Here is a 26,826-nt window from a genome sequence, read left to right as displayed (position 1 = left end):
TTGTAATGCAGGGAGGCGAGTCCACATCCTGAACCATGACCTGTGTTTTCTTCAGGCTGATCGTCAGTCCAAAATCTTGGCAGGCCTTGCTAAAACGACCCGTGAGCTGCTGGAGATCTTTGGCAGAGAGGGCAGTGACAGCTGCATCGTCGGCAAAGAGGAAGTCACACGGACATTTCAGCTGGACTTTGCTCTCAGTCTGGAGAGGTTCGCAGGAGTTGCCAGAGCATGACTGTGTTCAGCCACGAACTGCCTCAGGGACTCCAGCTCCGGATTTTGCCTCGAGGTTGACTCCTGAAGCCTTTTCCACAACTGGATATGGCCACAAGGCAGTGGAGGTTTGAGGTCAGAGTTTCCTTCTCTTAGATGAGCTGCCTTCCCAGGCTGACGAGTCCCATCTACCCGTTCATGGGAAATGTAGTCATGTTTGAATGAAGACCTCCTGTGCTGGAGCTCATAGGAAATGTAGTCATGAGAGAAAGTGGCCAGGGGAATTGAGGCCGCCTGCGCGCATGCTCATGGGAAATGTAGTCATGGGGGAAGGTGGTGGGGAATGCAGGCCACCTGAGCGAAAGCTCATGGGAAATGTAGTCTTGGGTAAATGTGGCAGGAGAATGAAGGCCTGCGCGGGTGCTCATGGGAAATGTAGTCATGAGTGAAGGTGGCTTAGGGAGCACATTAAATGTGGGCACATTTCCTCTGCATGTCTATTCAGAAGTAAGTCCCATTGTGTTTAATGGGGCTTACTCCCAGGAAAGTGCATGGATAGGACTGCAGCCTGGGATGCTTATTTTTTTGCAGTAAGGATGCACCATTACGAGCCCTGCAAGATGATGCACCTTTACCTGGGAGTAAACCCCATTCAATGCAGCAGGGCTTACTTATGAGAAAGAGGGACAGGCCTGGGGTGCGACAGGAGCAAGTCATGGTCATTGCAACGGGGGGGGGGGTTGCTTTCAATTACTAAGCCTGGTCCCTGGTTGCAGCTTCAGGGTCTGATCCTGACTACATTGAACTCGGCTGTCCTCTGCATTGATCCTTGGCTGGAGTCAGTGGTGTAGCCAGAGGTGGGGGGGGTAAAGCACTCAGTTGAGCATGCAGGGAACCTCAGCGTAGAGTGCAAGCGGCCCCTCCCCCTTGGAACCATTCCAGGTGGGGGGTGCAAAACAGAGGCAAATGCCACTTGCACACCATGCTGAGGCTCCCTGCATGCTCACCTGAGCGCTTTGCACCCCCCCCTAGCTATGCCACTGACTCCAGGTAAACAGCATCTTCTCTGAAGGTCACAGGGGTCATGCAAGAGCCATGCTGTACAATCCTTCTCCACCCACACAGCCCTTCTCTTTCCAGCATCCTCACCTACTCAGAGCAAAGCACCAGGCCTCTCTCCACCCCCCAGGAGCCTGCCCTGCCCAGTAACTCTGTACCCTGTCTCAGCTCTGTGTTATCAATGGCAGCTGAAATAGGTGCCATGTGACCCACCTGAAATTGGTTCCTGATGCATCTAGTGGGTCCTGACCCACAGTTTGAGAAATGTTGCCCTATATCTTGCCCTTCCTTTGCTGGAGCAAATGCTCAAGGCTTACGATTCAAGAATAAATAATATGTCAAGCTACCTTCTCTCACTTGGTCCTGTAACTCTGGTGTCTTTCCCATGGGATGCCAGAAGCTGAGTCAATGGCAGTTGGTTTAGCCACAACTTTTATTGTATTCCATGCAAGAGGGTCAGGTTTGATTAATAATATAACAAAACAGGGAAGGATAATGTTAGACACAAACAAGAACGAAAAGGTCGTTTTTGAGAACAGGTCCTGAGTAGGAAAGGCACATTAGCGAACACTTCTTAAGAGCATCCAAAAAGGGGTGGGGGGGGAAGGAACAGAATTAAAGCAAATCCACACTCAATAGAAAGCAACACTGGAAGGATTACAAAGTACAGACTTGGAAGTTGTACAAATATTTGCAGTTGGCCACCAAGCTTTGTAGCTCAAGGAGACCTTGTGGCCTTCAATACGTCAGTAAGGGAAGCTTCCGCAAGGTCCTGTTTTCCTGGCAGCAAGTCACATCGCGGTACAGCCCTCTATGAGCAGCAATGGAGTGATCTGTCACAGAGACGGGCTACTGGAGAACGAAAGAGGTCCGTCAGCGTTGTCTTGGTGGATTCCTTAGAGGCAGAGGAGGCTTGAGTGCAGGCAGTGCCTTGAGCACAGCTATGGGACATCATCACCACAACACAGAGTGGGTGGGCACAGCGGTAAATCTGTGGCGTTGTCATACAAAAATAGTAACCAAAAACACACCTCCGTTGAATCAGAAATGTTGGTTGTAGCACCTCTTAAAAGAAGCTGCAGCACGGCCAAAATACTGAGCTCGTATTAAGGCAGGGGTAGCTGTCATGTCACCTTGCCAAGTTTCCCACTGAAAACAAATGAAGGACCACCAGTGCGTTCATTCACAGAAATTGTGCGATACAGAAGAACACCATCATCTGCCTGTGGGTTCTTTCAGCAGATGCACACACACCTGATGAATAAGATGGGGGAGCAAAGATGGTGCTCATGGCCCCCTTGCTCCTTTTGCACCTGCATAGGACATAGGTTCAGCCAAGGCCTCTTGGCACCCAAGATGGCACAGCAAATGCTGGCTCCCCAATATCTAGCCACTTCCTTCACTGCTTGAAAAAGGAAGAAGGCAACAGGGCAAAAGAGGAAGCATGGCAGAAAAGAGAATGGTGGGCTAGAACAACTCCAATGCTCTAACCCACCACTCTCCTCCCCCCCCTTTCCTCTTCTCCATTCCTCTCTTGTTTGTTTCAGGAAGTGGGGAGAGGAGGAGACAGGTGAGCAAACAGATTTGGGCACACATGTATCCAACCTGTTGCCTGAGTGAAATGCCTCAGTTGGTCTCATGGATGAGCCACCCCAAGAGGACATTGCAGTGGTCCTCCGAGTGGTCATTTGAGGACCTTGGATTAATGTTACAAAAGAGGAGGTGAAAAGGAGTTGGCAGTCACATGGGCACAGGCTTTGTTTCAGCTGCAAATCTACCAATGTCTGCCTACCTTTCCAGTGCTTTCAACTCAGTTCCTTGCTGGATGGGGCAAAAGGTTCATCCAGAAAAGCCAGCTCGAAAGATTGTGTTTTTCTTGACCCAAAGAGAAGGAGAGTGTGCGCATGTGAGCTTTGAGAGAGTGGAATGAAACAACTTCCTTCACAAATGCCAGCACTGGCTCTCTGATAAGGTAGGCACAGCCAACGGGTCAAAAAGCAGCATGAGATTCAGCTACCCAAATGTTACCTTTGAGTAGCCATCTTGACCAGCTGTAGCACCCACAGTTTCCCTTCCTCCAGAACAAGAAAACTGTGGGCACTACCCCACGTGTATCTACTGCCTCTTTTTCCAGCTGAAAATGTCCAGCTCTACATCCGAGGAATCGGGCTGGTGAAGGAGAGACAAGGAGACACCCCCCTTGAGTGGACAGAGAAGCCCCTCCACCTGAGGTCACCATGGCAAACAGGGCTAGTCTGCTTTGAAACTGCAGCAACCCCCCCCCCCAAAAAAAACCGTTTCCACATTTGGGTCATATTAAGCCATGAGAAACAAGGAAGGGGGGAGAAGACTCCGATGTAAACTAACCACATGGCACTGCAATGGACTCAGGGGTGAGGATTCAATCACACACACACAGAGCCCGCCCCGGGCAAAGGGGTTGGGATCAGGGCTATTTGTGCCAGATTTCTCTTCCTTAGTCCATCTCCATCTGGGACCAAGGCAGTGGCCCTGGAGAATGGCTGGCTTCCCAACTGCTAAATTCCCAAGATCCATCTACCTCTCAGCTCCCTCTGCCTCACTGTTTCCTTCCTTCCTTCCTTCCTTCCCACCCCCCTCCACCCTACCCCAGATTTGTTATTGCTTCTCCCACATGACAGGAAATGTCCTCCAATCGAGGAACACTTGGAGATCCCACACAATCAGAAAAAAAAACACATAACAAAAAGGACCCGACCCTTTCCTTTTCAAATGTGCCGTAGATTTCAAGTCCTCCATCCCAAAACAAACTGGATCATTGAATTGCCCCATTTTGCTGTGGTACAGCGGCCACTGAGACCGAGACTGTGCCCTCATGTGGGACAAAAGACAGAGGGGTCCAACATGCCTCACTTGGTCCATCTTTCTTCTATTGAGACACCCAGGTGACACAAATCTCTGAAGATGCACAAAATTTGTTGCATTAGCACCTGGAATTCAGGTCCTTTCCACGTCCAGCCCATGCAATGGCCGCGGTTTCTTCCATATCATTAATTTCCACTTTGACCTACAGTGCTGAAATGTGGTTAAAAGGCCAACCAGAAGTCCAAAGACCATCTTTGCTTCTTTCAGCTTCTTCAACGTGTTTTTCAGCTTTTCCCAGCTCTGCTCCAAGAGGACAAACAAACTGGGGCTGGCTTCCCAGAAAGTTTCATCCATCACCTATTCATCAGGAGGAAAGAGGACCCCGACCCACAGCTCTTCACCAAAGGAGGTCTCCTCCTCTCCTCCTTGGTATTGCTGCAATCTAGCAGAGCCCACAGAAGTCCTAGTTTTACACCCAGTGGGTTCCTCCTGAGAGAAGGAGCCACTGTAAACAAGAAACCCCACTTTGGCTAAGGTGTTGGAAGAGCCACAGGGGGTAGATGGAAGCATTGTGAAGGAGCTGCACAAAGGTCTTTATAGAAATCTAAAATCCAAGCGCATGTTGTTACACTGGGGTCCCCAAGGCAGCCCAGGAGCAAAGACTGTTGGCCAGTCTGTGGCAGAACTTCCTGGTATCCAAGTAGCCTTCCTGTGTTAAGACTGTAAACGTTCCAGGTACTGAGGCAGGGGGTTCTCCTTGACATATTTCTGAATGTACCAGCATGTCAGATGAGCCTTCAGGTCCTCTTCCACCACAAAATCCAAGGCTGCCTAGAAACACAAAAGGACACAAAATACCATCAATGTTCCACAGAGTTATCTGTGAGCAGTCCTGATGAGGATTCCTGCTTCACTACCCTGAAGAAAGCCATGCTTGCTCATAGGCCTTTGGTATCCGCAGATTCCACCATCCATGAACACTGAGCCTGCATCTCAGAGGGCGTCCAGGCAGAGGTGTGACTAGGGTTTGCATCACCTGGTGCAGGAACTAATTGCATCCCTCTCCCGTACCAGACCATACAGAATAAATTACATCATACCCACAATCTAAACACAGTGGCATCACTAGGGTGTCACCCCCATTAACTTTATTTTAATACATACAGTATATATACAGTGCAGGTCACCACATAAATCAGTAACCAACAAAAAAACCCAACAACCCATTTGATGACACTCACAGAACTGCGTGTGTACTGCACTCACACCCCCTTCAATCCCAGTGACACCACTGTCTCCAGGGCTACTGTAAGCCATTTCTGTCATGCCTGGGAGATGTTCCGAGGCCAGGGAAGACCCGTGGAATGGGTGGGTCCTACATGGTAAGTAGTGATGGGCCCTGAAGGGGGTGTGGTGCTGTGCCTGGTTCCCCTGCAGATTCCAGCATCTGTGGATTTCAGTATCTGTGGGCAATCCTGGGATGGATCCCCGGTGGATACCAAGGGCCCACTGTGCCTTCAAATGAACACATGCTTTTGCATGCTGAGGGCAGTGGCGTCACTAGGATTTGCATCACCCGGTGCGGGATGCCAGCGCGTCACCCCCCATGCAGTGGGTGGGGCAACACCCCAGGTGGTGGGAGTGGTGATGTACCATCACTACGCCCCACTGGTTTTTTGGCTGTACCTTTTTGAGAGAACAAAGAATGCATTCTGCACGAAATTACGCATTGATTGATATATAACATGCTAGTATTATTCCTCCAAACTGTGATTTCAGTGATTTTGGTCACTAGTGGTGTCACACACACACACACACCAAGGGTGTCAACTTACTAACACCTTATTGTAGCATTTCTCAAACTTTTAACACTGGGACCCACTTTTTAGAATTACAATCTGTCCAAGACCCACCAGAAGTGATGTCATGGTGGAAGTGACATCATCAGGTAAATTAAAATAAATAAGTATAAATAATTAAAGTAAAACAAATAAATAAGCAGAAGCTAGCCCTGTTCCAAGTGAATTTCCTCTGTAGCCTGCCTGCAATAACACACACCCCCTCCAAAACCAGTAAGGTTTTCACCCCTATCCAGTGCAATTTAAGAACTTCTGTTTAAACCAGATCACTGTCAGGATCCGCCTGGCTTTGCAAGTCTCAAAAAGGTTCACCTTATCAGCTGAAGCCTCTGTTTTGATCCTTTTTAGTGGGGGGGGGGGCTGCCTTCTGGAGTACTTGTTTAGCTCCAGTTGGATAGGATCAGGACCATTCTGGTAGCCTTGCACTCTCCTTCACCTGATCTTCCACACCAGCCAAGGCATGTTTGCTTACTCATGAGTAAACACAACCGTAAGGCTTAGTTTTGCTTTCCATAGGGCTCAATACATTCCTCTGCTTAGAGGGAGGGACTTCCTTCTCAGGTGTTTCTGGGGGCTGCATTCATTGGATAAGGACCATTCTGGTGTCATTGGATTCCTCTCAGCCTGCCCTTTCCGATGCACTAAGGTAGGTTTGCCTACTTGCGATATGGCTCACTTTCACTTTCCATAGGGATCCATGCATTTTTTGTTCTCCAGTTTTTTGGCCATAACTTTTGATAGAAAGGAGATCTTTCACTCTGGTGTTTTGCATTGCATTCTGCTCAAAATTCCACATCCAACGGTATATAACATGATGGGGTTACTCCTAACCACCACAATTTTAGTGTGTGTCACACCCCAGTGCGCGTCACCCGGTGCAACCCGCACCCCCCACGCCCCCCTAGCGATGCCACTGGCTGATGGTCTCAGCTTTAATCGCTACCTTCTCCTTGAAACCCTAGAAATTGCTGCTAGTCAGTGCAGGCAACCTTTAACTGGCTGGAGCAAAGGTCTGACTCAGTAAACGGCAGCTTTGCCTAAGTTCCACATGGGAAGGGCTCGTTTTGACAGCACTATTTCACAACGACCTTTATGGGGCAATGCCATCAGATCACATTTGCCCTGCTAAGGGGATAGCACATTAGGACCCTCTTGATCCCTTGGAACAGATGCATCTGTTCTTTTCCCTCCTCTCAAGTGTTGGAAGATCATGTTCGCAGCTGGGTATGGGAATGAAGGTGGAAAAAAAATTGACAGAAGCCATAGCTCAGAACACTGCTCGAGTGAGACACAAATTGCAGTCTAGATTCTGAACGGACAGGGGTCTGCCTCCCATTTGCAGTGGTGGAGTCTCTGCCCCTTTAAGATGTGGGAGAAATCCCTCCTGGCACAGACAGTGCCCCTTTATCATGGCCTCATGCAGACAAAGGAAACCATAAATTGTCCTCATCTCCCCTCTGCCCGATGGGGAGGGGAGGGAGAGGGAGAGCAGATTACTGGTGGAGAGAGAAAAGCTGCATGCATAGGAACAGCAGGACAGCGCCCCCCCCCCTTTGCAAATCAGTCAGGGGGTGGGCACAAGAAAATCCCTACAGGGAGCTCCACAATCAGCAACATTGCCAAACACATGCCGCTCAGCCATAAATTGCAGGTTGGAGAGGTTGCTCTTCTTGGCTCCCTTTCAGGGTTCCAGCCTAATAAGCGTTTCTCCATGATCATTAGCTAATTTAATAAGCAAATGAGAGAGGCAGGTGACTCAGATGCAAGCCCAAGAGGATGCTCGACTAAGGAGCTCCAAGGAAAGAGCAACCCAAGAATGTTGGGAGCATGGGGATTTTGGTGCTGGTGTGCTGCAGAAGACAAGAGATGGCCAGAGTGCTGGATTCCAGGGCTGGCACAAAACCTCCCAGTGCCCAAGGCAGCCTGTCAAAGGGTGTCAAACCTAAGACCCATGGGCCGGATGTGGTCCCTGGAAGCTCTTATTCTGGCCCCTGATATAATTGGGCTCTCCCAGAATTGCCCTTTCAGCAATGCCACTTCTGCCAAAGCTCTGGGAAGGAGAGACAATTGGAGGCCTCAGGAGGCGAGGAACGCTGTGGGGTATGGGGCAGACCAAGAGGAGAGAGAGAGAGGGAGAGAGAGGGAGTTGCTGCTGAGGTATCAGGAGAGCCAATTATCACGTGGGCCACCCTTTCAGCAGCACTGCTTCTGCCAAGGCATCACATCGTGGAGCACCTCTCAGCTGCTGAGCTGCAAAGTGATGCAGGGGCAGAAGCTGCACTGCTCAAAGGGCAGCCCATGTGATAATTGGGCTCTTCCAGCATGATGACTGGGCTCTCATATCTTGAAAATATAATCAAGATTGACACGTGACATTTTGTCTTCTGTCATTTGCAGCGCCCTTTCAGCTGGCATCAGCGCTAGGACAGCCTTGCTTCACCCTAGGCCCAAACACAGCTTGGGACTATGAGGTGGATGCACACCGCAGGGTTCCTTACTTCTGACCATTGCCCTCCTCAGAGCAGGCTTCATTTCTAAGCAGCTACACTGAGCAATGCACTTTGGATGCAACAGGAGATGGCATTTCCTCTCCCACAACTACCTCAGTCCACTGCTCCTGGGCAAGAAGGCAGGAGGCAAGGGGAAGATGGAGAGCCCAAAGCTGGACGGAAGCAGGAGAATTTGTGGCCTGTCTTGATCCAGTTTCTCACTGAAAGCACGAGAACCCCCTTCTGCAAGCAAAGTTCCCACCTTGACCTCAGCCAGGGTTAAACAGGACATGGTCTACACCCTGTCAAGGGTCAACCCACTCTTCAACGCATGGATCGACAAAGCAGACCCATTCCTGCTTCCAGTCAAAGTTCATGAGGCAAGCAGAACCCAGGAGTGGAGACCAGCTCACTCAAAGGCTTATTTTCCGACACAAACTACATTTTCCCCTCCATCAACACACACTGGCCAGGCAAGACTCTTAAGCCAGCACACCATAATTTTGACTACCTTGTCACAAACACAGCCCTGTACATTTTCTTTCAGTAGACAAAAATGGAACAGTCAAAAGACTCACATGCAGATTTAAAAAAACAAAAACTTTTCCAAGTTCACAAAATCTCATTGATAAGGATTAGCAGTTTTTATCTTAAAACACCCTAATTCTAATTTCTTTCCTGGCCACTAGCAAATATTTTAGCGGCTGGGTCTGGCATTTTCACTAACCCCCCCCCCCAAGCTTTTAAGGGTAGCTGGAGAGATTAACGGGAGAAGCTTTCACACCATAGCCCTGATCAGACCACAGGCTCAGCCACTGTGTACATAATGAAAGCATGTGCCACTCTCCGTTGTACATGCATTAAAAGACATGTCTGGCAAGTGCTTGCTTTTTCCATAGTTTCTAAATGCATGGGACACTGCCTGTGCGCATAGCACACTGAATGAGGGGACGGTGGACCCTGCCACGTTCATTCTATGCCCAAATGACAAGTCCTGGTTGTCTGAATGGGCTCAGGTTCACTCTATACCTGGAAATAAGCTTTGCTGGTTTAATTTCCATCCACCCTTAAAGGCACAGGAAGAGAAAGAAACAAGGGGGGGGGAGAGTAATCTGGCAATTTTATTTCTAAACCATTCCATGGAAGTCTTTGTCAACTGAAAACACAAGAACAGTTTTGCAGAAGTGTTGATGGTAGGTGTCAATTGCATTAAATATGTGCAATCAAATGTGCAAATGATCCATGGCAGCCTTGTGTATCATAATGCGCCTGCATGCTGCTCACTCTGGTGCAAGTCCCAGGACAACCTGGCCTCTTCTTCTAAGTGGCTTGGCTAAAAATAGAGAGGTCTTCAGAGCAGCAGTTTGGCAGAGGCAGCTGCAGTGAAAAAAAATCATCAAGGAGGATAATTCATCAGGGCTGATTAGAGTAGGCTGTGACGGGGCAGCCATACGGCCCTCTTCTACTTCATCCTAAGCCATATACATTTTGTGGCTTTCCTCTGGTCTTCCTCTCATCTCCCAGATGCTGCATCTTTTCTCCTTGGCTCTTTCTCCAACAGTCCACCTGATCTGGTCTACAGATCCACTAGTTCTAATTATTTTTGGATTAAAAGTACAGAACACACTTGAATATAGAAAGGCCAGCCCAAGACCTTCCAGCAGCTGTCATGGCACATCAAACGCTCTTCCCACAGTGGTGTGCCAGTCACTCCTCCTCCACTTCTCACTCCCTGGACTTGGAAAGGCAGAGTAATTATGGAGAAGAGAAGAGCAGCAGGCTAGAGTGTCAGAGACCACCATTTTCCTCTCTTTCACACTTCCTCCTCCGCTTTGAATACGGAGGAAGGAGGAGGAAGAGCAGTGCAGATGGGAGGGTATCATCCATCACCCAAGGCAATAATCTCAATTGGCCTCAGGGCAAGCCAGTCCTAAAAGCACCTGGCTGATCCCACCCAAAAGTCATACCTTTGCCAGATGCTTGGCTATTCCTCTGCCTCGGTAGGCATCGGGGACTTCCGTATGCTGCAAGTCCACTATCCTCTTCCCCACATACTCGTACAACAGGACGGCTTTGTCATGACAACCTGCAGAAGGAGAGAGAAGGAGTGAAGATTCTTAACACACATGCACACATGGAAGAGTTTGATTCTTGATGTGGTTTTATAGCCCAATTGGCGGACAATACCTTTTGTTATCTGGTGTGCTCCCTGGGGCATTTGGTGGGCCGCTGTGAGATACAGGAAGCTGGACTAGATGGGCCTATGGCCTGATCCAGTGGGGCTGTTCTTATGTTCTTAACTACAATTCCCAGAAAGCCTTGCAGATCTCTTGTTATCTGGTGTGCTCCCTGGGGCATTTGGTGGGCCGCTGTGAGATACAGGAAGCTGGACTAGATGGGCCTATGGCCTGATCCAGTGGGGCTGTTCTTATGAAGCATTTGGGAACATGCAGACCCTAAGTCAGTGGGCAATTTGCAGTCCATAACCTACTTTGAAGGGTTGTCGTTCGGATAAAGGGAGGAGAAAACCTTACATGCCACCCTGAATTTTGTGGAGGAAGGGTGAGATAGAAATAATCCATGAAGGGAGGAGGATAGTGCACATGGGGTGGGAAGATGACATGTGAAATGCCACCTCTGCCTGTAAGCAATGTACACACGTGAGGCCAACTGCTCTCTCTCATACATGCACGTTACACTTGAAGTTGTGTAGACCATCTTATTTGTCAGCACAGAAAGCTCAAATATTATCAGTCTCAGTTGCCAGCATAAATCAGAAATGGTTCATGGACAACAGGCGACTGATGGTTTATCAAAGGTCCATAGGATTTTTCTCTCTCTTTCTTTCATAAATAAATTCACACGCACACACTCCTGTATCTAACTTCCTTTTAGCTTGCATGAAGTTTTGGGGGGGACTGAACTGTCTTAAGAACACCAAACCACAAAATGCATCCAAAAGAACACTGCACTCAAGTCTTCGAGGACAGAGTGGACTTCGAAGGAAAGAAAGGCTCGCATTGATTCAGAAGTGGGGGAGGCAGCGCATATATCTGTACATGCATCTACTAATTATCCCAGGAAGAATAAAGAGCCTCTAGTCCACACATGCACTGAATGGCACACCCAGGCTCAGCGACGGCTCTTGTCAATTCAGTCCAAAGGAGATGCTGGGTGGAGGGATTCTAGGCGCTGGAGGAGGCTGGTACAACCCTACAAGGGGCAACAGCAAGTTACATCGACTCCTCCTTGAGGTTGAAGACTGCTGTGTGTTCCCAACACACAATTCAGCCAAGTGTCATTGGATGGAAACAATGAACATAAGAAGAGCCCGGCTGGATCAGGCCAAAGGCCCATCTAGTCTAGCTGCCTGCATCTCACAGTGGCCCACCAGATGACTTTTGCCACCGACTTTCAATGCTCGTAAACCTTTTGGGCAAGATGAAGGATGCATATAGAGTTGGCCCGCCTCATATTTTGGTTCAGAACCCGCAGATTCGATTCACTGAGGGTTCCAAACCAGCAGCTAGAGGGCCTCACCGAACCTCCCGGATGAGACCAAAAGTGCCTTCTGGTTGTGCCCAGGAGGTGTTCTGAGGTGTGCGGAGGCCATGCGCATGCACCTCCAAATGTGTCCCAAAGGCTTCTACTTTTCATAAAACCAGCTCTCAGAAGCCTCTGGTACATAAGCTGAGGCATGTGGAGGTCACACACAACCTCCCTGTACCTCAAAACATGTCCAGATTTAACCAGAGGTCCTCTAAAGGCCACCCCCCCACACACACACACACCGACCTTGTTATTTGCAGGGGGGTTTGGGAATGGAACTCCCATGGATACTGAGGTCCCACCTGGATATGACATGCAATTTCTTTTTAAAAAAATTTTTTTAAGTGGAAAGCATGCCTGAAGTGTATAGAAAGAGGCAAGACAGAGGGCCGATGGAAATTTGACTTGCAGTTGCTGTTAGAGATGTTCTAGTGTGCTTTGTCTTGGGGCAATGTTAGGCCTGTTGCATGCCAGATCAGATTGCCTGAGCTTCACTGTCTCTTCAGCCTTACAGCAACAGACAGAAGACAGACAGGGGACTCCTATTAGGCCTTTTAACTAGGAGACTGGAAATTGCTCTTTAATTAAGCTGCCATTTTCTGGCTATTCAAAATCTGAGCAGCCTCATTTGCATATTATGCAAGTCATTCCCTTATTATGCCAGTTGAGTGAGGAGTTGGTGGAAAGGTTAAGCATCACCAATGCTGCTTCTCTCCCCCCCACTCTAAATCACACTCTCCCAGAGCTGCTGGGCAGCAAGGAAATGGCCCGCTGGTCTTTTCCTGCTTGCGAATCAATGCATCTTGCATCTGCACCAGGTGGAAGGTGGTGGCAGCAGACTCGGGGCAAAGGACATTCTGAATCTGCCACACACACCCCCACCATCTGCATCAGGTTGCCACATGGTTGGACCAGCCCAGTCCTACCAACAAGGCTATTGCAAGGTTAAATTAGATACCCTTATTTAGAACACCTTGAGGTCCATGGAGAAAGAGTGGTACGCAAATGAAATCCCTTTTTCTTCTTTCCCCCACTCTTCTCTATAGCCTATATTTGTAAAACCCCTTTTCTTCACCCCAATACCAGAGAAAATGTTGCATTAGGGAATTCACATTTTATGACCGCTTGCAAAATGAGTGGTGGATTAATTTTTCCTGCCTCGCTCTCTGAAGAGGAACCGAATGAGAGGAAAGAGGGAAAAATTTTCCCATGGCATTAGCCACGAGCTTGGGGGTCTTCAGCAGCAAGCTCTCGAGTTCCTTGAAAGGCCTTCATCAGGCTGGATGAACCCTAGGCAAACGGTGCTGGGGGTGGGGAGAAAGTTGATCACCAAGTTATCGCCCCATCTGAGTCAAACAGGCAAAGAGGAGCATTTTAAAAAAACAAATAACCTCAACAACATAATTGGGAAATGGGCCAGTACAGCTACCAGCAATGCTTAGTATTTAAGGCAGACATTTTCAACCACTGTGCCATGGCACACTGGTGTGCCGTGGATGGTCAGCAGGTGTGCTGCGGGAGCTTTCGGGAGGATCATAAGAGCATAATAACAGCTCCACTGGATCAGGCCATAGGCCCATCTAGTCCAGCTTCCTGTATCTCACAGCGGCCCACCAAATGCCCCAGGGAGCACACCAGATAACAAGACACCTGCATCCTGGTGCCCTCCCTTCCATAATAATAATAATAATAATAATAAACTTTATTTCTATCCTGCCCTTCTCCCTAAAGGGACCCAGGGCGGCTTACAACATATTAAAAACAGATTAAAACATAATTTAACAAACAGATAAAAACATAATTAAAAACACATTAACAGAAACCATAAAAACAGTAGTCAGATAAAAGTCAGAATAAAAAAGAGCATAAAACAGCAGTTCATAGAGGAATCAGGCCTGTAAAAAAACAACTAAAAGATGTATTAAAGATGTTAAAAAGGCCATGAAGTCAGAAGGCTTGTTTAAACAGCAAGGTCTTCAGGTCTCGCCGAAAAGTCTCAAGAGAGGGAGCCATTCTCAAGTCAAGGGGAAGGGAGTTCCATAACGTTGGTGCCACTACTGAGAAGGCCCTGTTTCTTGCCACCGCCCCACGTACCTCCTTAGGCGGCAGCACTTGTAAGAAGGCCTTCTCTGATGACCTGAGAGGACAATCCGGATTGTACGGGAGTAGGCGATCTCTAAGATACCCTGGCCCAGAGCGGTATAGGGCTTTCAGCATCTTGCATCTGGCATTCTGACATAGCCCATTTCTAAAATCAGGAGGTTGCACATACACATCATAGCTTGTAACCCGTAATGGATTTTTCCTCCAGAAACTTCCCCTTTTAAAGGCATCCAGGCCAGATGCCATCACCACATCCTGTGGCAAGGAGTTCCACAGAACGACCACACACTGAGTAAAGAAATATTTTCTTTTGTCTGTCCTATCTCTCCCAACACTCAATTTGAGTGGATGTCCCCTGGTTCTGTGTTAGGCGAGAGCATAAAGAGCATCTCCCTATCCACTTCATCCTTCCCACGCATAATTTTGCATGTCTCAATTATGTCCCCCCTCAGACGCCTCTTTTCTAGGCTGAAGAGGCCCAAACGCTGCAGCCTTTCCTCATAAGGAAGGTGCCCCAACCCAGTCATCATCTTAGTCGCTCTCTTTTGCACCTTTTCCATTTCCACTATGTCTTTTTTCAGATGCAGCGACCAGAACTGGACACAATACTCCAGGTGTGGCCTTACCATCGATTTGTACAACGGCATTATAATATTAGCCGTTTTGTTCTCAATACCCTTCCTAATGATCCCAAGCATAGAGTTGGCCTTCTTCACTGCCGCCGCACATTCTGGGATGCGCCAGCCAGGCTCACCCCTCTCGGTTGCGGCCTATTGACACGAGGAGCCAAATGACACGAGGGGGGGGGGAGAGAGAGAGAGAGAGAGAGGCAGGCTGCAGAAGGAAGAGGAACAGTTTGTACCAGACAGGCTGCTGCCTTTCAAGTGATTGAGGACAAACCCTGCTTAGAGGGGGCTGTTTTTGCTCTCTCTCAGTAATGATCCCAAGCAACTGGCACATATTACTAGACACACACACACACACACACACACACACACCACAAAGCACTGAAGATTTCAGCCAGCCCAATGAGAGTGCCAAAACATTTGCTCGGCAAACGTACCTGCTCGTGTTTAACAATGCTGAGCTTCCTCTTTTAAGAGTCACCTTAGGATTAAAGTCAGGGATATGCAACCAGGATTTGTCACTACAAACAAGCCAAGGAGTACACATAAGGGAAAAATAATACATATCAGAGACACTTTTCTGGAGTCGGGGATACCTCAAAGCCAACCTCAAGGGATGGTGTCAGGGGCTGGCATTGCTGGGCAGCTGCCACGGGTCAGGGGCATCAGAAGGGTCCACTGCTGGTCCCAGAGACCACTTTGTCTGGTGGTGGTGCCCACCCAGGTAGGAGTGGGCCCTTGCAGAGCAATGTACCAGTGAGGTGTCCCAAAACATGAACAGTCACCACTGAATGGCATGGCCAGTTCACTGCCAAGTGACCATCTTTCTCCTGCTGTTTGCTCCCCCCCCCCCCCAACAGAAGGGCTGCCAGGCCCTGGCAATCCTATAGCTGAAGTGTGCAGATTCATGGAAATGTTAGCATTAAGAGCAACTGAAAAATATAGAAAGTGGCAATCAGAAGAGGCCACTGAGGCAGGGAGAGAAGAGACATTGCAGAAGAGACACCAGCAACAGCCACTGGAAAAGGCACTATGAAGGCATAACAGAACTACATTTCCCAGGGTTTGTTGGGGAGAAGGAATGAGGGTTAAACCTGTTTTTAAGCCTGTAGCACAGACAGGCCCTAATGACAGGCCCTCCAGTCAGTGGTTTCTGCAGGCACCAGGCGTGCTGACTCAGCCGCCCCATGCCTGCAAGTGACAAAGGAAAGGTGCCAGGCTCTGGGCTGATCACAGAGAGTCCACACCAACTCGCAAAAACATGATTCCCCCCCCCTCCCCAGCGACCGACCAGACCATTTGCAAAGCAGCACAAAGACGGGGAGTATTGCAGAGCCCCTCTAGGGAGACACACTGCAGTCCCAGTGGGCTGCAGCAGGATTGCTCTCCCATTGCAAGACACTCTCTCCACCATCACAATGGACTGCCAGACTGGTCCTTCTGTTCCTCCCACCTTCTGGGTTGAAAAAGGAAGAGGGTAATGGAGTGGAAGAAGAAGGGTGGCAGAGAGCAGAATGGTAGGCTAGGCTACAGCAGTGGTTCCCAAACTTTAGGAGCCCACCATCAGTTTTTTGACAATTAGTAAGGCACACCATGTTGCCAGCCTGGGGCTCACCCCCCCATGGACCTACTAATATATGACCCTCCCCCAAATTCCCACAGCACACCTGCAGACCATTTGTCGCACACCAATGTGCTGCGGCACAGCGGTTGAAAATCACTAGAGCATAACAGAAAGTATGGTGGAGAGGAAATCGTGAACTTGACCATCATGCTGAATTAAGAGGAGAGAGCTAGAGCAGCCAACCTGCCATCTCCTCCACTTTCTTCCTGGCATTCTAAAAAGTTTGAGAACCACAAGTCAATTCAGTATTTTAGCCCTCTTGGGAAACCAATGATGACTATCACGCGGCACTGAGTTCCACTACGGAAAGCATGGTGGAAATCAGCTGCCTTTTAAGGCCACTATAGGCCAGCTTTATTTTTAAGAATGAATACCAACTTCTGTTTGACGTTCATTTTTCCAAACTCTTAGTTCTTGCATAAACGTCTCTCTCTATCACATTCTCTGTTCCATTTCATACTTTCCCCCCCAAGCTCAAAAAACTTGCGCCCATTCACAATACTTTTTAGCTGGCACCAAAGTTTGCATGTGCTTTTCTTTTTTAAAAACAAAAAAAGGCTAGAACTGATTTACAGCTCAGCAGATTTCCTATGCAACTCTAGCACTATGAAGCAATTCTAACCTTCTGCTATTTAAAGACTCGATTGTTTTCTTTGTAGCTTTTCAGCAAGATTCATCTGCTGTTTGCTTTCCCTCATTGTTAAGCCTGAAAAATAGTACATGGTACTTAGTGGGTTTAAAAGAAAAAAAAAAGGCAGAAAAAAGGAGCAAAAATAAAATCTGTATTTTACTATTCTTAGAAGTTTATGAACAATGTCTCATATCCAGTTATGACTGGATATATAAAACTTTTTAAGTTGTTTATCCATTTTAATGCACCCTGCAATTTGTGTCAAGAGCAAAAGCATAGCTTTTTTCATTTTTTTTTTTAAACAAAAAAATGGTGGTTTTTAAGTTTACCAGTATAGCAGAGGAGAGCAGATGGAAGGGCTCTTGGTATATTTAGAACATGAGAAGGGCATGACTACTGAGAAAAAGTTATCCATATTGTACAAGACTAAGTATCATTCAGTAGTTCATCAATAGCCACATGTCAAAGGTAAGTATCTTCAGCAAGTGACCAGGCTCATTGTTGCCTTTCAGGGCATTGGTTTGCCATGATGCAGGGGTGGCTCATCCATGAGGCTGACTGAGACTATTGCATCAGGTGATAGATTAGTAAGTGGCATCCACCTCCATCCATTCTCCTGCCTCCACCTCTCCCTCTCCAATATTCTGGATTTAAAAGGAAAGAGATGTACAGAGCTGAAGAATGGAGGAGAGGAGACTTGGTGAGCTTAGAGCAAGGGTGTCAAACATAAGAGCTGCGGGCCAGATGTGGCCCCAGAAGCTCTTTATTGGGCCTCCATGACAACCAGGCTGTCCCACCTCCACCCTTTCAGCAGCTCTGCTTCTACCAAGGCTTTGGGAGGGAGAGACAGAAGGAGGCCTCAGAAGGTAAGGTATACTATGGGTCAAGAGGGGTGAGAGAGGGAGATGCTGGGAGAGCCCAACTATCACATGGGCCGCCCTTTCAGTAGTGCCATGTCTGCTTTCACAGTCCGCCTCTCGGGTGCAGCAGAAGCGGCATGCTGAAAGGGCAGCCCATGTGATTATTGGGCTCTCCTACGCCTTGAAAAAAAGGGTCAAGATTTGCACATTTTCTCTTGTGTCATTTGCAGCTAACGCGTTTCTAAGTGAGAACAAAGTGCTCATCTCTGGCCATCATCTGCTTAATGGCATCACTTCCTGCTCAGTGATGTCACTTCTAGTCCATGAATACTACCTGGACCACTATTATGGAATGAATGCAACCCCCCTGCTCTAGAGAATCGGAGACTATGAACATTGGATGCTGCAGCTCAGAGGGAGTACATTTTGCATGCAAGAGCTACCTCGTTCAATCCTCGACATCTCCAGGGAGGGCTGGGAAAAGACCTAGCGTGAAAACCTAGGGAGCTGCTGTCAGTCAATGCAGACAATAGTGAGCCAGAGGGACAAAGAATCTAACTCAGGAAAAGGCTGTTACCTCCATTCACAATGGTTTGTGCCTGCCTTGTTGATGTCTCACATCTCATCAGGTCCTTCCTTTCCCTGCAAAGCGTTTATGTCTGTATTCAATCCAGCTTGGTTCCGGGTCCATAAATTGAACTTAAAAAAAATCCACCCAAGTTGGTTGATTCTAACTTGATGCATTTCACAATCTTAAAATGAATTATTTTTCTAAGGCGCTCCAGCTCCGTGCTCCAATTCTCCAATCTTCATTTCTAAGAGTAGCCAATTGTTTCTGGGTTACAACTGTCATGCCAGGGTGGACTAGATTCTCTGTCTCATGACTTACCCACCCTCTTTTAAAAACAAGAATCACCATGATCCACCCACACGTTTTAAATTTAGAAAGCAAGAAATCTTGAGCTTTTACTTGCCGCACTTCAAGCGTAACTCATCTGTGTTAAGTGATCTCAAGTGTGCACTCTTGCTTAGGAATGAGAGAAGCGCCTTGATGGGTCAAGCCAGCAACCACCACTGACACATGAAGTTCCCTTCTATCGATTCAGATCTTTGCTCCATCTAGCTCACTATTGCTGACAGGGCTGGATTCACACACAAGCTAAGTAAGATACAGCTTAGGGCAGCAATTTTCAACCTTTTTCACTTCATGGCGCACTGAGAAGGCACAAAAAATTGTCAAGGCACACCATCTGTTTTTTGACAATTGATAAGGCACACCACACTGCCGGCCTGGGGCTCATATCCCCCAATGACCCTCCCCCAAATTCCCATGGCACACCTGCAGACCATTCATGCCACACCAATGTGCCATGGCCCACTGGTTGAAACCTGCTGGCTTATAGCCTCACATTAGGAAGGGCCTCCAAGTATGGAATTTCAATTTTTACATAATCCGTTAAGAATTTTAAAACATGTTATAGGATGGGGCCCACTTAGGCTCAACGTTGCTTAGTGTCCCAGTATGACTTAACCAGGCCCCTAAGACTTGACATCATTCCAGGGCTTCACATGGGGTCTTTCTCCTTTGCACCTGCAGCTGGGGCATCTGCAAGCCAAGCATCACTGAGCTATGGGCCTTCCTCTTTGCATGAATCCCAAAGCCAGTAGGACTATGATCATAGAATTGATGAGACTCACAAGGTCATCTAGTCCAACCCTAGATAACAAGGTCATCTAGTCTTGTTATCTGGTGTGCTCTCTGGGGCATTTGGTGGGCCGCTGTGAGATCCAGGAAGCTGGACTAGATGGGCCTATGGCCTGATCCAGTGGGGCTGTTCTTATGTTCTTAACTACAATTCCCAGGAAGCCTTGCAGGTCTCTTGTTATCTGGTGTGCTCCCTGGGGCATTTGGTGGGCCGCTGTGAGATACAGGAAGCTGGACTAGATGGGCCTATGGCCTGATCCAGTGGGGCTGTTCTTATGTTCTTACCCTCTGCCAGCAGCAGGAAACCCTCCTAGAACATCTCCAGCAGGTGCCTTCCAGCCTCTGCCTGAAGATCTCCAGAGAGGGGGAGTCCACCATCTTCCTCGGCAATCTGATCTGTCACTGCCGCAGCTAGTTAACGGGGGCAATTTTATCCATTGAACCCCCAGATGAGAACACCAGGCCATTGTGGTTTCCCTTCAAATGTTTAATCTGAACATAGGCTGTCTGCTGTCGAGTCAGATCCCTGAGGCAGTACTCATGGTGTGCTCTGACTACTAGCAGCCGTTCTCAAAAATCACAGGCTAGGCCTTTTGTGCCCTACAGTGCAAGATCATCTTGAGACACCTGGCATCGAGCCTGCAGACTTGCACTCACCCCAGAGGTGCAAGAAACAGGGGTAGTGACAAGGGACAGAACAGGTAGGACCATCTTTAAGTCAATTGGACCAACTGCTCCCAATTAGGCCCTGTGCCTAAAGGCCTCCGGCACTAGAGTAATCCACTCTAGTTTTGTCAGATACATACAACACATTGCAACAGACACCTAAGACCACATTGCAGGTTTTACAGAGAACAGCAACCACTTTAATTTTCTTCTTAAAAAGTCAGTAATGTTTATTTATACCAGTGACCTTCAACCACTGTGCCGTGGCACACTGGTGTGCCATGGATAGCCTGCAGGTGTGCCATGTGAGTTTGGGGGAGGGTCATTTATTAATAGGGCCACTAGAGGATGTGAGCCCCCTGCTTACAGCCTGGGGTGCCTTGACAATTTTAGCACCTTGTCAGTGAGCTTTGGGATGAAAAGGCTGAAAACCCTTAAACCTCACTGGTTCATATTAACTCACGTGCACTTTCAAAGCACACAATTTGATTGATTTCCATTCTCCCAGAGAGATATAGAATCTAGGATAAATTTTATTTCTATCTCCAAGATTGGCTATGCACTTGGGGCCTTGCTGAAAAGTTTCCAATTGGGCCCTGTAGCTCCTAATGCTGGTTCTGTTCACAGGTACTTTTTGGAGCAACCCTCATGTTGTACACTGCTCAAGTACATCACTGCAAACAGGCTCACAGCCTCTGTGGTGCAATGCCTGGACTTTTACTTGAGAGCAAGCCCCACTGAAATTCGAGGGAGGGGGCTCTCATCCAGCTTCTGTAGGATCAGGGACTAAGGACAGGCAGAACCCCCAAGGAAACACTGAAGCCCTGTTTCTCTCCGTAAATTAAACCGGAAAAAGAGACAAAGCGAACCAGGCCTTGACATAATTACACCAATCAGCAGTTCTGAGCTAGTCAAGTTTGAATGAAACAAAGTTTGCACCTCAGAGGAAGAGGGTGGCCCAGCGCTCCAGTGTCCCCCTCCAACAGCTTCTTTAAAAATAGATCTAGCAAAAAGACAGGTGTTCCCCCTGCCAACGGAAGAGGGTCACCAACACAACAGGGGAGTCACAGAAAGAGGCTCAGAGGAAATAAGAGAATGGCTTATTCACTGGACGGGGGGGGGGGCAGGGACACTTGGAATTGAATTCCTTGGCCACCCTCTCTCCCCATCTCCCCCCCCCTTTTCTTCCCACAATCTCCTGGTAGCCAGTTGCTAAGAGGCTCTGACACCAGAACTAATCTGTTGCATAACCAGCCTCTCACTGCAGCAGGAGCAGGCCCAGAATTTGGATGGGGGGCACCCAAAAATCCAATCGTCTCCCAGAGCAGAGCCACCTTGGCCCAGGATCTCCCCAGGAAGCCCAGCCAGGGTGCAAGAGGCTGGAGGGGGCTTCCGGATTCCCGTGACACACACTCTCTCTCGGCTCTACTTGCAAACAAAAGATTGTGCGTGGGGGGGGGGGGGGGAGAAAGGGGACAGACTCCAGTGGGAGGACACAAGGGATGGAGGAGGAAAGGGACCCCCCCACACACAGATGCGCATTCTTCTCCTCCTGCAGGGTGGTCCCCCCCTTACCGTTCAGCCTGACGGTGAACTGCCTCCTCTTGCGATCGTGCTCCACCTCGATGGGGCAGCCGGGCTCCAGCAGGTTGAGCTGGGCTGCCTGGGCCATGGTGTCCCGGAGGGGATCCCCGCCTTCCCTCCCCTGGGCTGGGTTCTTTTGTGCGCCTGGGGGCTGCTGCTCTCTAGGCAGGAGCTGCCCACCTCCCCTCCTGCGCTGGGGCTGCTCCAGCCCTTATCCTGCCTGCCCCCCGGGTGGCTCCAGCGGGGAAGCACCCTGGGCGAAGCGCAGCCACGATCACCTCCTGCTGAAACTGACACACTGTAGCAGCAGCGGGGAAACAAAAAAGCCAGCAGAATCAGCTGTGAGCCCACGTGCCCCCCGCCCAGCCAATGGCAGGCCGGCCTTTTTGTTTTGATACATTCCATTCGGCTCTTAAAGGCGCACCAGCCCCATGGACCTGGAGCCCCCCCACCCTCTTTCCTTCCCTGGCTCCCTGGGGTGCGTTTGGAGACCCTCTTGGGGGTCCCTCTTGGAGACCCTCTTGGCCCAACAATCAGGGTGCCACCTCTCCAGGGCTGGCCTGGAACCCACATCAGTCTCCCGGTGATGATGATGATGGTTTCATCATCAACATCACCATCACCATCATCATCATCATCAAAATGACATGAAACCCATTGTTTTCCCCCCTAGTTCTTTCTGTTTGGATAATAATAATAATAATAATAATAATAATAATAATAATAATAATAATAATAATAATATCTTGTGACCATATTTATAGCAGGAAAACAGGATAAAAACGAGGTACCCCAAGTCCTTGGGAAGGACTTGATGTCTGGATAAAGCAAACCTGTCTGACTGTGCGATCATCATCATCATCATATTTATTTATTTATTTATTAGATTTATATTCCGCCTTTCTCCCCAAAGGGCCCCCGAGGTGGCTAACTATCAAGATTAAAATAGAAAACAAAGTAAAATACAAATAAACCTTAAAAATAAAAGAACAAGTAAAAACCATTAAAACAAGATAAAATACATATCAGTTAGCAGATAATAATAATAATAATAATAATAATAATAATAATAATAATTTTGTCTGGTTTGTTTTATCCAGGCATTGAGGGCCCAATCCTATCCAATTTTCCAGTGCAACTGTACCTATAGGGCATGCACAGAGGCCTCCTCAAGGTATGGGAATAGTTGTTCCCTTACCTCCAGGCTGCATTGCGGCTGCACCGGGGCTGGAGATTTGGATAGGATCGGGCCCTGAGACCTTCCCAAGGACCTGGGATGCCTGGTTTTTATCCTATAAATACTAACATAAAATGCAAGCTGTTCCCAGTAATGTTGCTTTTTGAAGTTGATGGGTGGTAATTTCTGAGGCCCTGATGCTGTTCAGCTGCTCTTCCAGGTGTTTTGGAGTAGCACCGAGAGTGCCAGTCACCGCTGGGATCACTTTGGTCTTCTTCTGCCACAGCCTTTCAATTTCTGTTTGTAAATCTTTGTATTTTGTTATCTTTTTCCAGCTCTTTTTTCCCACTCTGCTATCCCCTGGTAGTGCTATATTGATGATTTTAATAAGTTTTTCTTCTGTGTTGTTCCAAACTACCTGAAACACAATTGTTAACAGGTGCTGAGCAATTGACACAAGTCTCAGCCTGAGACCAGAGTGTCAACTAGGTATCTGCTCAGTATGTAGGATGTTCCTAAAAGTGCTCAGCTTGCAGCCGTAGTAACTCTCTCCACTTGAAGTAGTGCATTTTCTCCACTCCAAATACCAAGACAAGCTAGATAATGAAGCAGGGAAGGGTGGTCCCTTCTGGGAGGGGCCTTCAGCTCAGTGGTCAAGCAGGATTTTGCCTGCAGAAGGTCCCTGGTTCAATCACCAGGTAGGGCTGAGCAAGTCACCGTGCAAGTGAAAAAAGCCTGTGAGTGAAATTTGGTCAAGCCACCGATGACCAGATAAGACCATAGCTTCCAATCCAGCCCATGGTTTGTGGCTTTAGATTGGGCCCCTGCTAGAATTATAGGCTGGAGGGGGGGAGCTAGTCACAGCCCCCCTTTTTGTGATGGTCCCATTTTTAGAATACAAAGGAAGGGAGCGCAATTTTGTCATAGAGTCACTTCCTATTTTCCCTCCCTTCCTAGTGATCCACCAAACAGGACTATCCCCTGCCCTGGTGCACACATTCTCTTTGGAGAGGGCCTGAAGAATTTGTGGAATGGAGGTGGGTGGAAAATGTAAGAACTACCCTGTTATGTGTGCCTGCTCTCTACTCATGCAGAGAATGCTCATTTTCTGGCCAGTCCTCTGCAAAGCCACCTGACCTTTTCTGGGCTCCTCGAAAAACACAACAAGGGAATGTTCTGTTGGCCAAATCTCAAGGAAGTGCTGGGTCATGTTTCCAAGTACAAGGCAGGCAGGAACCAATTCATTTTCCTTCCCGAAACTCTGAAAAAGTCCCTGATTTTTGCCTGCTCATAAGTTACGAGCACAGGACAGACAGTGGGACTTCAGGACTGCATGGCCATAGCTACTGGTGGGGCTTCTCTGTGCTGGTCCGACACCCTAACTGTGCAATCCTACACATGATTACTCAGAAGTATGTCCCACTGTGTTCGGTGGGGTTTACACTCTGGAATGTGGGCACAGGATTGCAGCCCAAGAGAGTATTGCAATAACTGTGTAATAAGCTTGTGAATCAAATATGCTTAGCAACAATTAATCAGTCAATGAATTAAATATACATAGCAACAATGGTTAATTAACAATTGATTAATCAATGATTCAGGGTTCAAAGTACAGGGTAGGTAGCCTTATTATGTATTGCTTTTAAAAGACTGCAGGAGCAGCCATGATTTGACCAGAATGGGGATGAGGTCAGTGTGGGGGGGAGGGGTACTGACCCAAGAATGATCTGTCCATGAATCTAATTGAAATATTTGTCTCAGGTGGGAATTGGGGGGAGGCACCTTCCTCTGCTCCTTTCCCTGTTTTCTGGATTCAAACAGGAAGAGACAACAGCATGGAAGAGGAAGTGTAGAGGAGAAGAGAGTGGTGGGCTAGAGTGTCTCCTACACTCCACCCCACTATATCCTCTCCTCGACACTTCCTCTTCTTTTCTGAATTGAGAGAGCAGAAAGAGGAGTGGCAGGGGTAGCTGGCATGCCTCCTAAGGCATTTGGCACAGCACCTCAGGACAGGGCCGTAGCTGGGGGGGCCAGGGGGGCTTTGCGCTATATAGGCGCTATATAGGTGTTAGGTGCTAGATAGGTGCTATATAGGCGCTAGATAGATGCTAGATCAGTGTTAGATAGGTGCTAGATAGGCGCTAGATAGGTGCTAGGTAGGTGCTATGAAGGTGCTAGAAAGGCGCTATATTGGTGTTAGATAGGTACTAGGCGCTATATAGGCGCTAGATAGGTGCTAGATAGGCGCTATATAGGCGCTATATAGGTGTTAGATAGGTACTAGATAGGCACTAGATAGGCATATAGGCGCTATATAGTGTTAGATAGGCACTAGATAGGCATTATATAGGCGCTATATAGGTGTTAGATAGGTACTAAGGCACTAAGGTGTTAGATAGGTGCTATATAGATGTTAGATAGGTGCTAGATAGGCACTATATAGGTGCTAGATAGTGTATAACACTAGGTGCTAGATCGGCGCTATATGGGTGTTAGGTACTAGATAGGCACTATATAGGTGCTAGATAGGCGCTAGATAGGTGCTAGGTGCTATGTAGGTGTTAGATAGGTACTAGATAGGCACTAGATAGGTGCTATGTAGACACTATGTAGGCACTAGAGTAGGGGTGCCCAAACCCCGACCCTGGGGCCACTTGCCTCGAGGCCTCTCAATGCAGCCCTCAGAGAGCCCCCAGGCTCCAATGAGCCTCTGGCCCTCCGGAGATTTGTTGGAGCCCACACTGGCCCAACGCAACTGCTCTCAGCGTGAGGGTGACTGTTCAACCTCTCGTGTGACCTGTGGGATGAGGGCTACCTCCACTACTTGCTGTTCCATGTCTGTGATGCAGTAGCGGCAGCAAAGGAAAGGCCAGCCTTGTTTTGTGCAAGGCCTTTTATAGACCTTGAGCTATTGCAAGACCTTCATTCATTCATATAAGTTCATCTTTAATACAGTAGAACCTCTTTAAGTTGACCACCCAAGGGACTGGAGGAATTGGTCAACATAGGGGGGTGGTCAGCATACGGGGAAAAACGGCTATAGAAAATTAGGTCTAGAAAAACCCAAAGCTCTAGAAAATTAGGTCAACTTAAGGAGGTAGTCATTATAGAGAGGTGGTCAACTTTGGAGGTTCTACTGTATATTCATTTATGTAAACTTACGTAAATTTATTCAAATTTTAAATGTAAATTAATTCTTTTTTCCCCCTGGCCCCCAACACAGAGTCAGAGAGAAGATGTGGCCCTCCTGCCAAAAACTTTGGACACCCCTGCGCTAGAGAGTTGCTAGATAGGCGCTAGATAGGGGCTAGATAGGTGCTAGATAGGTACTAGATAGGCGCTATATAGGTACTATATAGGTGTTGGATAGGTGCTACATAGGCATTAGATAGGTGCTATATAGGTGCTACATAGGCTTTAGATAGGTGCTAGTTAGGCGCTAGATAGGTGCTACATAGGTGTTGGATAGGTGCTAGATAGGTGCTAGATAGGCGCTAAGGCGTTAGATAGGCCTATATAGGTGCTAGATAGGCACTAGATAGGCGTTTTATTGGCACTATATAGGTGTTAGATAGGCCCTAGATAGGTGTTATATAGGTGCTAGATAGGCGCTAGATAGGTTTTAGATAGTTGCTAGATAGGCGCTATGTAGGCACTAGTTAGGTGTTAGATAGACGCTATATAGTTGCTAGATAGGCGTTATATAGTCGCTATATAGGTGTTAGATAGGTACTAGATAGGCGCTAGATAGGTATTAGGTGCTAGATAGGCGCTAGATAGGTGCTATATAGGCATTAGATAGGCGCTGTATAGGTGTTAGATAGGTACTAGATAGGTGCT

At 48.0% G+C, this 26,826-nt stretch overlaps 1 protein-coding gene across 1 annotated transcript; it reads right to left on the bottom strand.

Moving 5' to 3' along the window:
- Positions 1 to 1,699: 1,699 nt before the first annotated feature.
- NATD1 (N-acetyltransferase domain containing 1) lies at positions 1,700 to 22,094 on the bottom strand. Its single transcript, XM_066640683.1, has 3 exons — positions 21,801 to 22,094; positions 10,429 to 10,547; positions 1,700 to 4,944 (listed from the first exon to the last, which is right to left on the bottom strand). The coding sequence occupies exons 1-3, from the start codon at positions 21,895 to 21,897 to the stop codon at positions 4,828 to 4,830; spliced, it is 333 nt and encodes a 110-aa protein (XP_066496780.1). The 5' UTR covers positions 21,898 to 22,094; the 3' UTR covers positions 1,700 to 4,827.
- Positions 22,095 to 26,826: the final 4,732 nt, after the last annotated feature.

This window comes from Tiliqua scincoides, chromosome 13, assembly GCF_035046505.1.
Source record: "Tiliqua scincoides isolate rTilSci1 chromosome 13, rTilSci1.hap2, whole genome shotgun sequence".
NCBI classification, from domain to species: domain Eukaryota; kingdom Metazoa; phylum Chordata; class Lepidosauria; order Squamata; family Scincidae; genus Tiliqua; species Tiliqua scincoides.
This window is presented reverse-complemented; position numbering and strand designations above follow the sequence as displayed.